Source organism: Miscanthus floridulus, chromosome 16, assembly GCF_019320115.1.
Source record: "Miscanthus floridulus cultivar M001 chromosome 16, ASM1932011v1, whole genome shotgun sequence".
Classification (NCBI taxonomy): domain Eukaryota; kingdom Viridiplantae; phylum Streptophyta; class Magnoliopsida; order Poales; family Poaceae; genus Miscanthus; species Miscanthus floridulus.
Window position 1 is genome coordinate 60,858,475 of NC_089595.1, and position 13,848 is coordinate 60,872,322.

General features: G+C 44.9%; 2 protein-coding genes across 2 annotated transcripts; one reads left to right on the plus strand and one right to left on the minus strand.

The window, feature by feature from the left end:
* The first annotated feature begins 453 nt into the window (after positions 1-453).
* On the plus strand, positions 454-3,780 carry LOC136513073 (tRNA (guanine(26)-N(2))-dimethyltransferase-like). The gene is made up of 6 exons (XM_066507070.1): positions 454-1,092; positions 1,632-1,832; positions 1,916-2,015; positions 2,327-2,530; positions 2,638-2,700; positions 2,975-3,780. Exons 1-6 carry the CDS (start codon positions 500-502, stop codon positions 3,080-3,082), a joined length of 1,269 nt encoding a protein of 422 aa, XP_066363167.1. The 5' UTR covers positions 454-499; the 3' UTR covers positions 3,083-3,780.
* Positions 3,781-4,512: 732 nt separating this feature from the next.
* On the minus strand, positions 4,513-11,415 carry LOC136513182 (superoxide dismutase [Mn] 3.4, mitochondrial). The gene is made up of 6 exons (XM_066507172.1): positions 10,993-11,415; positions 9,591-9,637; positions 9,366-9,491; positions 9,225-9,281; positions 7,918-7,995; positions 4,513-4,873 (listed from the first exon to the last, which is right to left on the minus strand). The coding sequence occupies exons 1-6, from the start codon at positions 11,291-11,293 to the stop codon at positions 4,781-4,783; spliced, it is 702 nt and encodes a 233-aa protein (XP_066363269.1). The 5' UTR covers positions 11,294-11,415; the 3' UTR covers positions 4,513-4,780.
* Positions 11,416-13,848: the final 2,433 nt, after the last annotated feature.

Genomic DNA, 13,848 nt, shown 5'->3' on the forward strand with positions numbered 1-13,848 from the left:
TGTCGCTCAAGAATGCGCTAAGATGGTTGGACATTATTTTGTTTATGTTGCAACGCACACGAGCATAACCTTAATGTAAAATTATTTTCTATTTTTTAGGAACTGGCCTTTAGAAATAGTTGGAATAACCTAATAAATATGCTCCTAACTTTTTAGGCACTTAAAAAATTCATTGATTTACCTATTTCTTTTTTAAAATTATGAGATGCTCTTACTACCTCTCTTTCTCCTATTCTTTCTTGTCTTTCTTTTCATGTTCCTCTATTTTTCTGTCCTTACTCTTCTTCATCTATACATAAATAAATAAGATGTTTGGTTTGTAAAATGAGTTTAACTTACTGGCATGATTTATTGTAATCTTAGTCAATTATGTGTTGTTTTTTAATTTTGGCCGATAGTGATTTTTACTCGTGTTCACTGTTCAGTTACCTGGGTCGGGAAAGACTCGCTGAACCCAATCCTAAGAACTAGCCGCATTCCCCCCGCTCCTCCCGCCACCATGGCCGCCGCCGCCATCTCTTTGCCCCGTTCTCCCCCTCTACTTCAACCCACGCGTCGCCGCCCAGCGCCACCAGCCTGCACGCACTCCGAGCGCGGCGTCTCCTTCGACCCCGGCTCCGCCTTCTACCGCAGCGACAGCGCCGCGGGCCGCGACCTCGCCGTCCTCGCAGCCACGCTCCACCGCTGCCGTGGCCGCCCTGACCCTTCCGCCCCATTTCTCTGCCTCGATGCGATGTGCGGCTGCGGCGTCCGCGCGCTCCGCTACCTCGCGCAGGCCGGCGCCGACTTCGTCTGGGCCAACGATGCCTCCGAGGCGCTTCGCCCCGTCATCCTCGCCAACCTCGCCCGCTTTGAGCGGAGCTCGGCGGAGGCGGAGGCGGGGCGCAGGAGCTGGGTGGTGTCGCACAACGACGCTACCCGTCTGCTTTCAGAGCGCTACCTTCGGCGTGAGTACTTCGACGTCATCGACGTGGACTCGTTCGGCGGCGACGCTGCGTACGTAAGGGCAGCGCTCTTGGCGCTCAAAATTGGGGGCCTGCTCTACCTGACGTCCACGGATTGGCGGTCCGCGAGAGGATATGGTTCGAGAAGGTGAGTTCTTGATCCATTTTTGTTTTTCATTTTATCTAAAAGTCTTTGGATTAAGTCCCGAGGATTATTAGAAATGTATTACACGTTTTTATATTAGGTTCATCAATATTTATACGATAGGATCTGGCAGAGCCGCAGAGGTATCCGATGTAAATAGTTTTTGTAGCTCAACTTATGGTTGCAGAGTTGTCTCGTAAACGTGTGCTATATATTAATGTGAATGTTTTCCATTCCCCAATACAAGTAATAGAAGTTAGTACTTATGCAAACAGAAATGAAACACTGAAGTTAAATTGCTTAGCTAGATTTGGTATGTATCTGATTAATAATTAGATTGCACGGAGCATCTTTATTGTTGGTATAGTTACTTCTTGTGTCAAGTATGGTGAGCCTACCTTCAAAAAAAGTATGGTGAGACTGCATTACCCATTATATGCTTTGCTGCCAACATGTCTATTTAAATCAAATTTTCTCTGTACTTTGATGGACAAGTTATGGATCATTTTTTTGTCAACTATGTAACATGTCGTCTGTTTTAGCTCTCTGTCTTCATATGGAGCGTACGTTCGTCCAATGCCATATCCAAATGAGGTTGGTTTGCGAATGGTTCTAGGTGGTGCTGCACGGGAAGCATCTCTTTTGGGATTTCACATAACACCCATATTCTCGTATTTTGCATATCACGGTCCTATTTATCGAGTAATGGTACAACTATGCAACGGAAAAGATGATGGCATCAGGTAATGCATTGTGCTTTTCTATCTAATAATTACAGAGCTGATCAGTTGGAATGCTACCTCTGATGCCCTTTCTGTTTTGACAGTAATTATGGCTTCATTTGTCATTGCAAGAGTTGTGGCCAGTCTCAAACTTTTGGATTTGATGAGCTGGGGCAAATTTCTTGTGGGTGTACAGACAGAACAGTAGGTACAATGGATCATTGTGGCAGGACTAAATTATTGTTTTATTACTGGTGGTTGATGTCAGTAAAGTTAGGCCCTAAGCTTTTAACTTTGCCAGTATTAATTAACACAAATTAACATAGGAGTCAAGTACTCAAGTGTCATCTAAGAAACGATATCATTTGTAGCTAGCCCTGATGTTGATTTCCTAATGAATAATCTTTGATGATAATTGTATGCCTATGCCATGCAAGAAATCTCATCGAGTTGTGTTGTTTATTGAGTACTTGGCCATGGAAGTGTGCTAGTATATAATTGTCCCTTTTTCACAGGATGCCGATTCAATCACTGTAGTAGGCCCACTTTGGACAGGTCCTCTCCATGATGCCTCTTTCCTTACCGAAATGCTAAGCTTGGCCAACGAATGGGGATGGGCATGCACAATTGAAAATGGTGTCACTTTGGAAAAACTTCTTGGCATGATGATTGAAGAGAGTGACCCGAGGTTGCCTCCTGGATATATAAGACTTGATGAGGTATGTCTTGCAGTTCAATATTCGCTTATTCATCAATCTGCTGCGTTCAATTATTGGCTTAGCAAAATTTAACTATCCACCGATGCTAATTTTTCAATTAAATTCAGATTTCCAGACGAGCAAAAGTTAACTCTCCCCCACTCGGTACCCTCATCAATTCACTGCGGAAGGTATATCACTATTACATGCAAGTATTAGTGTTTGACTCATGTTAGTAGATCACAGTGATTTGAGGGAACGGACAATTAAATACTAAGACAATTGCATAACCACACACGTCATTTGTTTCTGACAATCTTATATAAAAGCTTAAAAGGGTTAGGTTATAGTTATGTTTTTGTTAATAATATGTGTCAAGTTCATTGGGTCCATCTTATGTTAGTTATACATTTTTAAATTTATATATGACTTAAAAAGCTAATGTATTTGAATATGTGTGAGCAGGAGGGTTTTTCTGCTTGTAGATCTCATATAGGTGCAAATACAATCAAGACCAACTGTCCAATTGCTTCTTGCATTAATGTCGCCCGGGACATCCGAAACTTAAGATGAATACCAACTACGCTGCTCGCTGTGTGATTCCCAAAGTACAAAGTTCCTTTGTAGGCAGCACAAATGCAGCTGTGAGCTGAGCACTTGTTCCTGGTTCTCATCATTATTCGCCCTCTGGAATCAGAGGGGACCTTTCGCTATGGCAGTAGTCGGCGGATGGCAGTCATCGTGCCCAATACAAGCAACGAAGTTTGCTCAGTTAATTTTGCATCAGCTTTTCTTGGGTTTTTTTTTTTTTTTTTTTTTTTTGCAAATGCTTGTGATAGGCATCCACAGTCCACCTGTTTTCTATACAGGCTACCGTTTTTTTTCTTTTATTCTAATCCTTTGTCTCGGTGATGATGTAGAACCGTGTTAGAAAGATGCAGGTTCGGGGTGAACTGCTACACAATGATGCAAAATGTAGCTTTTTTTAATGTGAGTTTGAACTTTGGTCAACATTGGAGATATACGCGGTTTACAACATAGAGGCATGGAGCTCAAGGGATCCTCCATGCAGAAATTTCTGATATAGGATTGCTGCAGCTCATCCGCACCCGCCCAACAATGGCGAAGTATCCACAAGATGCTGATAAAACGTCGCTTTGGGGCTCTACCACACCTCTTTAGTTGATATATTGCCTCTTAAGACACTACGGAGTAGTAAATTGTGGTTTTACTGGAGCTGCATATTGCATAGAAAAAGAAATTTCAATAGATGTGAAGGTGATGGCAAGTGACCTGTACATAGAGGTGAGTACGTGCGTTAGTGTCCGCATTGCACCGTGTAATTGCAAAAAGTTCAGGTCGACTGAATGCCTATGGTTAGCTGTTCTTGAAAAAACAAATGTCTATGAAAGTGCTCCTGGACCATAGCGTTAGGACACTTATGACATTTAAATTTCACAACAGGCAGCTGATGCTCATCTTCGTTTCCCAAACAAAAGTTTGTTTTGACGATCAAGGTCATCTCTGAGGCTCACGAATAAAAAAAAATGCAGCAATTTAAACTTAAGGGTCTCCGTTTTCCCAACACAAGGATTTTTGGATTTTTTTTTCCTTGCGTGTACTTGCAGCCTGAGCACCTGGCGATCGTATAGAATTGGCATCTTGTTAACAATAGGCAGAATAAGAATGATGCCTTACGGATCAGGATAAGATTGTTTCCTTCTCAACGAATTGTGCGCAAGCATCGTGTGAAAATTCAGTGATGAACACGCAATATTGTGTAAATGTATAGCACAGAGAACAAAGGGCAAATGTGCAATGAGACAATGAGTCCGTGTAAACTGTTTAGGCTAAGCGGCCTGAATACTGAATACTGAAACTTATAGCCAAAGATATCTTCAAACGGTAATTTCAGCTCAACATAAACATGATGCCTATGAACATGATTTGCAAGATTTTGCTCCAAGTGGAAAGGCCAAAAACTGGAAACGCATGGCAACAAATTCAAGCAAACATCGGAAGATCAGCAGACTTCATTAATGGAAACGAGAGTAGGAATGGCTCTCTTGGCCATCACCCTGCTCGAAGGATGCACTAGGAGCAGAGAACAGAGTACCACGCAAGCAGGACGAACAAAATCGGCAGGCCATTGTGCATTAGTCTATCTCAGCGAAATGTACACAAGGTCCAGCGGCTCGACAGGTCCATCTTTATTTCACATGGTCAAACAGAGGAAACCCAGCGCAGATGAGTATTGTCCATTAAGACAATTCAAGCAAGAACATTTTCGTACACCTCTCCAGCATATTTCCAGTTAATCACCTTCCAGATGTTGTTCAGGTAATCCGGCCTAACATTCTTGTACTGCAACCAAGAAAGCAGTGGAGATTACTTAGCACGACAAAAAGTTTCTTCAAGATTGACTCACGAGAAAACTGACACTGATATTGGGAGACAAATAAATTTGAACCAAAGTCTACTCAGAATGCAGAACACAAGATCAATTTGAATTCGCTGTTAAAGCAGGGGGTGGCATGGCTCCCATAGACTGGAAAGGAGAAAATAAAGATTGCCTTGTATTTCAGTCAAAACTGCAATCACCTTCGAAAACATCTTTGTCAAATTGACCTTCTACATGCATGACCAGTTATCCAAGAATTCAATTCAACTGTTACTTCTAAATACTTTGATGTATGTGGCTTTTGTGTTCATGCCGCCGCTTCCAATGCAAATGGTGATTTTACCATCTATTTTTAAACTTTATGATTTTACCCCTGCATTTTCAAATTAAAGATTGAGTTTGCCCCTATTCCGGTAAAAGCACTTAACGGTGTCAGGGCGCGTTTGGACAGTGTCCAGAAACTGCCGCACCGAACGTTTGGCCGTGCCGCAACTGCGGCGCTGAAATCGGCCGCCGCACCTCCGGCACGTTTTGGCACCCAAAATACACTAGAGGACCATGGTAAGGCTGCGGCATGCCGCAAATGGGGCAGCGAACCAAACGCATGCCGCAACTGCGGCGCTGAAGTTGCGGCCCGGCGCGGCATCCTTTGGACGCAAACCAAACGCGCCCTCAATTCAGATGTAAAAATAAAAAGAGTTTGTCCATACAGATTCACCTCTAGCTTTCTGAGTACTATATGATTTTACCATTATTTTAACATCAAATTGGACAATCAACTAATGTGCAATCACTCACTTCATTTCACCAACGAGCAATTAGGTGAAATGGATTACACGGCGTCCAGAAAAAAACAGACTGCCATCTTTAGTATGTCGCTCAATCGTCGAAAAAAGTAAAGGGCGTACCCAGTGCAGAGAGCTCCCGCTCTGTGCGGGGTCTGGGAAAGGGTGTCAGTGGCAAGCCTTAAACTCGCCTGTGCAATGCGAGGAGACCGCGACTCGAACCCGAGACCTTCCGGTCACAGGCGGTAAGACTCTACCGCTTACACCAGGCCTGCCCTTCAATCGTCGAAAAAAGTAAAAGAGCAAAACAATCTCCTCTCGTCTCTTGTAATTAATTAATCGATTAATTACCCCAACTACAAGTTCAACACCGCCTGTGACCTCCACCTAACCAAAACTTACCCTAAAGCGTCAACCGCTTGCGAGATCCGCCAGCTCCACATGCTCTGGTTCATCCGGTTAACGGTGGACAGGAAGAACTGTCACCAGTTGGGCAGGACGCTACCATCGGACTACCTCCGTCTGCTAATGCTTGAGCCTTGAGCTTGGTACAGGCCTCCAGGCACAACGGTCTTACACCTCCACCTTCCGGTGGAGAAGGCGGGCGCTCACATCTGCAGCAGCTCCGGCCAAGAATCAGTGAGCGAAAGAGAAAGAGCTCCCTCTCCCTCTTGTTTGTTGTCCCCACTGGAAAGCCTGGGCGCTGTCAGGCGATGTGGACACACGCACCATGGTGTGGTTGGGATTTGACACCATCGCAGCGCCCCACACCTGACGAGACTTGGCCTGCCCCGTGCCGCGCGAGCCGCTGCCACCTCACGCGCCTGTCCGAGTGGCCGCAGCTGTCTAACATGCCGTCGCCTGGGAACGGAAAACGTGTGGCCTTGGACTGAACGAGTGAGGAGCGAGGGTGAAAAGATAAGGGGTATTTTGGTACTTCCCATTCTTTTGTTTTATTTTTCCTATTTTTCGTCGCTTAATCCATCGTTAACTAACGCCCGTCCAAAACAGGGGCAAACATCAGCTTCAAATCAAAACTATGAGGGTAAAATCACAAAGTTTGAAAAGTAGGGGTCAATGTTTACAAGTCGTCCGATTAATCGCGATTAGTCGGTCTGGTCGGTACCATGACCTCGATTAGAGACTTCGACTCGATTAGCTCGACTAGAAACCTGGTCGTCCGACCAGGCTGGGCACTGCCTTCTTTGGGCTTGCCTGACTGGGCTTCCAGGTAAGTAGTTGGGCTGCCAATTTGGCCCACTAGGGTCTGTAATATATATACAGGAGGCCAAGTCTCTAGGGTTCCCATCTCTCATTCTCTCCGGTGCGTGACGGCTGCTGCTGCTCTGCTCTTTCTCTCTTCTCCTCTCCTGTGCGTGACGGCTGCTGCTGCTCTGGTCTCTCTCTCTTCTTTGCTCCTGTGCGTGACGGCTGCTGCTGCTCTGCTCTGCTCTTTCTCTGTTCTCTGCTTCTCTTCCCCAGCCAGCACGCCTCTTGGTGAAGCTCTTCCCTGGCTCTCCGGTGCGTGACGGCTGCTGCTGCTCTACTCTTTCTCTCTTCTCCTCTCCTGTGCGTGACGGCTGTTGCTGCTCTGGTCTTTCTCTCTTCTTTGCTCCTGTGCGTGACGGCTGCTGCTGCTCTGCTCTTTCTCTCTTCTCTGCTTCTCTTCCCCAGCCAGCACACCTCTTGGTGAAGCTCTTCCCTGGCTCTGCGCCTCTGCTCCCCCCTAGCTCACGAAGATGAGCTCTTCCTCCAATGATGGTAGGTGTGCCCACTGCCCAGACCAGACTCGACTGGTCGTGCTGGTCGACGACTAATCGCGACTAATCGTCTGGTCGGTCCCATGGCGACCAGAGTCGACTAGACGACTTGAAAACATTGGTAGGGGTAAAATCACATTAGACTCTATAATAAGGGCAGAAACACCAAATTCCCTTTGATGTATTAACCATAATAATGATATAATAATCCATAAGCTGCTAGAATTTGGGATTATCTAAAAGACTGCAAGATGTGAGAACTATCTTCAATATAAATACCAATTTGAATGATAGCAACTTATAAAAAAGAATCGAGGGGGTAATTCATATTGCTAATATAGGGGTTGTTGAACCAATATGACGGCAAGATGCAAGGAGCCAGTAACAATCTTTGATGCGGTCTTTCCATATGACTCAAGCAATAGTGTTAAGTCATCATCAGTTTAGGATCAACAAGATTACCTGCAGGTAGTATGCATGCTCCCAGACATCAATCCCCAACAGCGGAACCAAGCTTGCACCTTTAGTCACCAGAGGATCCTGCAAGATACTAAAATCAGCTATGCGCATGAAGCCACCTTTTGTAGGATCTAAAAAGATAAGATATGAAACTTAAGGTTGAAAACCAGCATGTGACAGAACACATGCATCACTTAAGGTAGGATGATAAAGCTCTCCACAGTTCACAATTTCACAGCAGTTCAACGCAGCACAAATGTGAGATACTACACTCTTGACATGTTCTCAGAAAATTGACGAAGGGAAAAACTTTTGGCCACTTGCTGCAACCATATCTTTATCTTACAGAAAAGCTTGCACCGATATTGTGAAAACGCATACTAACTTGTGAGTATCCTTCTACACCCCATTAGTGGGTAAGGTTTAGGGCAAACATTATGATCAACAAGCATTAAAACCACTCGGAGATGGACATTACTCTAACAAAAGAGTGGCAAAGGAGAGATGCAATTTTTCAGACATCAAACAAATGGTTTTCAAATCGTCTAATCGACCCTAGTTGCATGGCACCCACCAGACAAACTAATTGCAACTAATCGTAATGCATAACTGATCACCATGGCACTGATAAGCCCTACTAACCACGATTAGTCGGACGACTTGGTAACGCTGATCAAATATATTTTGCTGATGTGGCACACTTGAAAACAACAAAATGAAACTATCCATTGGGATTGGCCTAACAACTAGAAGGCGGGAAGCACAAGGCACCACTCTGTCTGAACCCAGCTGCATCCCCACCAAAGCATTTGATCCCTGAGACAAACCGAATGAGAAAGAAAGGAGGGTGGGGATGGGATCAGTTCTCTAAGAGTCTACATAAAGAAAAAGGGGTTAGTTCCAAAAAGAAAAAAGGAAATCAGTGGCCGTGCTAATGGCCTTATAAAAATTATGTTGGTCAGGAAAAAAATTACAGATTGGTTAACAGATGAAGGTAAATCACTTGGTCTCAAATCACACACTTTTTTATACAATATCATAAGCAACCCAACAATCATTTGCCATTAGATGTTTATTTTGATGATTATATTTTCTAATTCTTTCTTATGTCATATTAGTGATACCTTTCTTAAGCATGCATACAAATGGAAGGCCTGCATATAATCACACTCAACAACAATTGCAGCTTGCCTATGGGCCACCAAGGTGCAAGGAAGTTGCTATAAACACAACTCCGATCAAGAATGAGAACTGGGCATAGCCATGCTGTATCATAGGAAGAATAAACAGATGTGGAAAACACCTTTCACCTGATTAGCTGTAGTTTCAACTGAAAGCTTTTTTGCCTCTTTATCCAAAGCTAACCACTGCAGAGAAGCATGAGATTCATGGTCAACAGAACACATCTTCGACTATTCTCGATAAACATAAACAAAGCATAACATACGTACCACCCATCCAGATCCTTGTAAAGCAGCGCCTTCTGCATTCATCTTCTTTACAAGTGCTTCAAACGAACCAAAATCCTCATCAATGGCCCAGCCAAGTTTCCCATGAGGCGACTCCCCACCACCCTCCTACAAAGCATCCAATATCCCCACAATTTTCCATAAAATGACACAAAAAAGGAAAAGAAACACAGTTGAAACAACAAATTGTCTTAACAAGATACTCACACTAATAGGCTTGAGGTTCTTCCAGAAGATTGAATGGTTCACATGACCTGAAAAATGATAATTATCTTAGTAAAATTCTAGAGCAGAGAAACAGTTAGTTGGCAATCTCAATACAAGGAAATCTTCCAAAAAGGTTACATGTGAATAGGTTAAAAAAAAAGGGCAGACCTAGTGCCGGAGGCTCCCACATGAGACGTCTGGGGAAGGGATAAACCGAGACAAACCTTTCCCCCGCAAAATCTACGGAGAGGCTGCTTCGAACCCACGACCTGGTGACTCAGTGAGACACCTCTCACCACTGCACCAGGCCTGCCCTTCTACATGTGAATAGGTTAAATGTGAATAAAATCAAGAGGTTAACATGCCATGCTCATGAACAAGTTAAATAGGCCAACTTCTTGCCAATAAGTGGTCAGGGGCTTCTTCACCTCTCATCAATCTAGACCAACAAGATGTGCTTAAACCAATTTTACTAATGAGAAGGGTTTAACAGGCTGCAGCTTACAAAACAAAATGAACAGGTTTCAGTGTTGCACAAACAAGTACCCCATCTATTCGAAATTATAAGTCGTTCTGGCTTTTCTAGATGCGTAGCTTTTACTATGTACCTAGACCTAATGTATATCTAGACGCGTAGCAAAATCTATGTACCTAGAAAAGCTTACAATTTGGAATGGAGTAAAATATAGCCATAACCCCAAGCAAGTTAGGGGTATGCTCGAGCAGGAAAGGAACTAAATGTAGTTCATAGTGTACAAGTGTGAGGACATCCCATGAAACCACTTTATAGGTCTGAGCATCAGTAACTACAGCTCTAATAGCCCACCAAATAACACTGATTCCTGCACAATAATAAAGTTCTTATCAACCACAACCTGGCAAATGCTACTCGCATCATCAGTCCTATAGTAGCTAGCATGAGAACAATACAGTAAAGAAAGTCATACAGAAAGATGCAGCAAAATAAACAATACCCAAACCACATAATAATAGAGACAAGACATCAAACAAAAAAAAAATAGAGACAAGACGACCCTAATGGTACCACGAACCAATCTAGAAAATTCGACTGTTACAGAAGCACTAATAGAGAGGGGGAAACTCGAAAATGTATCCTAATTGGAGACCATCGAGCCATGGATGGTCCATCAAAATCTGCACTCGTGATCTATGAGAATCTCCAGCACACCCACCTGAAAACCTCAGGTATAGGGGCAACCCGAAATCAGGGAGGTCAACATACTCCCCTCCCGCGCTCAGATCACTCGAGATCGGCAACAAAAGCGCACTAAACCCCCATCGAACCCATCAAATTAGCCCCGCCCTGATAGTAATAATCCCCCAAAATAAAACAAGGCCTAGAAGACGACAGATGTGGGGCGAGTACAGGGCCATGACTCACCGCCGCCGTTGAACTTGATGGCGCCCTGGAGCTGAACGACGGCGGAGGCGTCGCCCTTGGCGACGGCGGCGTCGAGCTGCTCCAGCGCCTTGTTGTAGTTGGCGACGTAGGTGGCGTGGTGCTTCTGGTGGTGCAGGCGCATGATCTCCCCCGAGATGGCCGGCTCCAGCGCGCCGAAGTCGTAGGAGAGGTCGGGGAGCGTGACCGTCGTCACCCCCCTCGCGGACGCCGCCAACGGCCGGGCCGCGCCGCCGAGCGCGAAGGATAGGGCCTTCTTCGATGCCAGGGTGCGGAGAGCCATGGCTTCGCTCGCTTGTTGTCTCTCCTAGGTGCGTATGCGTGTGACACCGAGATGGAGGGGAAGGGGATGACTGAGGACTGATGAGCGGCGGCTCGCTATGTGATGTGCTTCACGGAGAGGAGCTCTTGGAGGGTTTTCTGGAAGGGGAGGTTTGGGGGACAGACCCTGCGTCGCGATTCGTGCAGGTGGACGCGTGCGTGGCGCGCTGATTTGTTTTTGTTGGCGAGAGTACAGTGGGCTTCAGGAAATTGTTTCCTGCGAATCAGTTATTCGTGTAGAGGCTTCACTGGATGACGTGCCTGTGAGCTGATACAGACATTACAGAGAGGAGGGGAGAGGAGGGCTCTCGGCTCTTGATCAAACGCTGGCCAGGTTCGTGTCCGGTCTAAAAAAAACCGCGGCGGCCGCAACCTTTTCATCAAATCAATGGAAGTAGAGATTACAGATGTGCCGTCGGGATAACAGGTCAAGAAAGTAAACAGCCGGTGTCTTTCAGCTGCAGCCGATTTCCTGCCTGTGTACGGGCCAGGGGCCACAGAGTTCGGGAAACCATGGGCAGCCAATGCCAAATCCTGAAATCATACAGCACGACTACGTGGAGAAGTGAACTGGACACGACTTGCCACATATGGCACGCCGCACGCCTCGTGGAAAACTGGCGGCGTCGCTTTCCACATGTGTTGCTCTTCACTCTTTTCACACGTCGTTCCATTTGCTACTCCGGTACTCCCCAACCCCAACGCACGGTATATCCTCGTCATCAATAAGATAGGGTGTGTTTGGTAATGTGTTAAATCTGATTTGGCTAGCTAATTAAGTCCAAGTAGATAAAGCTTGTCTCCAGCTATGTAAGATACACTTATTTAGTTGTAGTGGCTAGCTTTTTTTTTAAGAGCCACCAACAGGAATATGCCGGGCATATATTAATAGAGAAGAAACGTGTTACAAATGAAAATAAAATAAAAACAACCTCACGAAAGAGCCAACAATAAAACTACCGCCACAAGAAACTCAAACCTAACGATCCTCGTAAGCAACAACTCTTGAATGTCACTATGCACGGCACATATAGCAAGCACTATTGTCCCGTTCGCTTCGCTGAAAAACAAGCTGAAACACTCTTCCGGCTGATTTGTTGTGAAAGAAAAATACTGTTCCGGTTGAGCTGAAAAAGACGGATTATAAGATAAGCGAATAGAGCCTATGAAGCTGGCAAGGGAAGTAGGTTTTCCACAGCGATGCTTCAAGGAGGGCAATGACGTTCAAAGATGCCATCAACGCTGAAAGGAGAACCAAGGTTTTTTAACCAAACTCCAAGAGGGTAAAGGGGTCTCACGACAATGCCTCCAACGAGGGATGTGCAACCAAAGGCGTCACCATTGTCGACCAAAGCCAAAGGCTTGGCAGGGCCTTCGCCCGACTACCTCAGCACCCAAGCCCAAACCAGGCACATCGTGGAAGACCACAGCCAACCGCCACCAGCAGGAGAATGTTGTAGCACCGACAAGGTCACTAGCATGTGTGACCTGTGTTGGTATATTTAACGGACATAGATAAATCCGCAAGCGCACGAATACCATTGTAGCTTTCACCCGGGGGTATTCCAAATATCGTATCCACAGGAAAACGTGTGAGACTAACTACGGTCTAACTTAACTAAGGGTAGCAAGAAGGTTAGGATAAATAGGAGCCATAGAGAGGATAACTAAAATTCTCTAGTTCTGACTTAGAAAAGTTTATGTTTTCTACTATTCAACTAGGGACATTACTAGGGAAAGACACCAGCAGAGGGTGCTTTCCTTCGCAACCACGTCCTATGTGCGCCTACAGACGGGAGGTGGACTACAAAGGATTAACGAAGCTATATAGTACAGGCTATATTGAACTTATGTCACTCACACGATCTACCACCTTCCGGAATGCAGGGTGCATCCACGATTAACCTAAGTCTAAGCACCACGCTTACACTTACGATTAATACTCTACTCCCCTTAGGAAGAGAATAAAGCACTCAAAAGAGAATTGTGAACCTAAAGAACGATATAAACAAGATGCTTACTTGAATCAGAAGTTGATTACTAGAGAAATCTCAGACGCAAGCTCAGATAGAACTTGAATCCGCCGAGGTACAAGTTGTAGAGAGAGCACCGACAGGCCGGTGATGGCGGGGAAACGGGCGGCTATGACCCGTCTCCGCATCAGCAGAGACAAATTTGGTTTTGGTTAAATTTAATTGGGACAAAAAGAGAAAGAGCAGGTATGCGAGTCCATACTTCTATAATTCTTATATTTGCATAAAAATTATGTTAATTACATCACGGAAGAGAACACCCCTGATTAAGAGTTCCAACATGAGTACATAAAGAATAAGATTACATCATATGGCTTTCTATTACAAACTACAAAAGAAAACAAAGTCTTCGATCTTGTAGCCGTGGATGGATGAACATGCATGCTTGGCATAGCCTTGAACTTGATGCATGTTATTTTATTTAAACATGACATTTTCATTTGTTGAGGAGCTAATGTATACTCCTTATACGATTGGTCGTTAG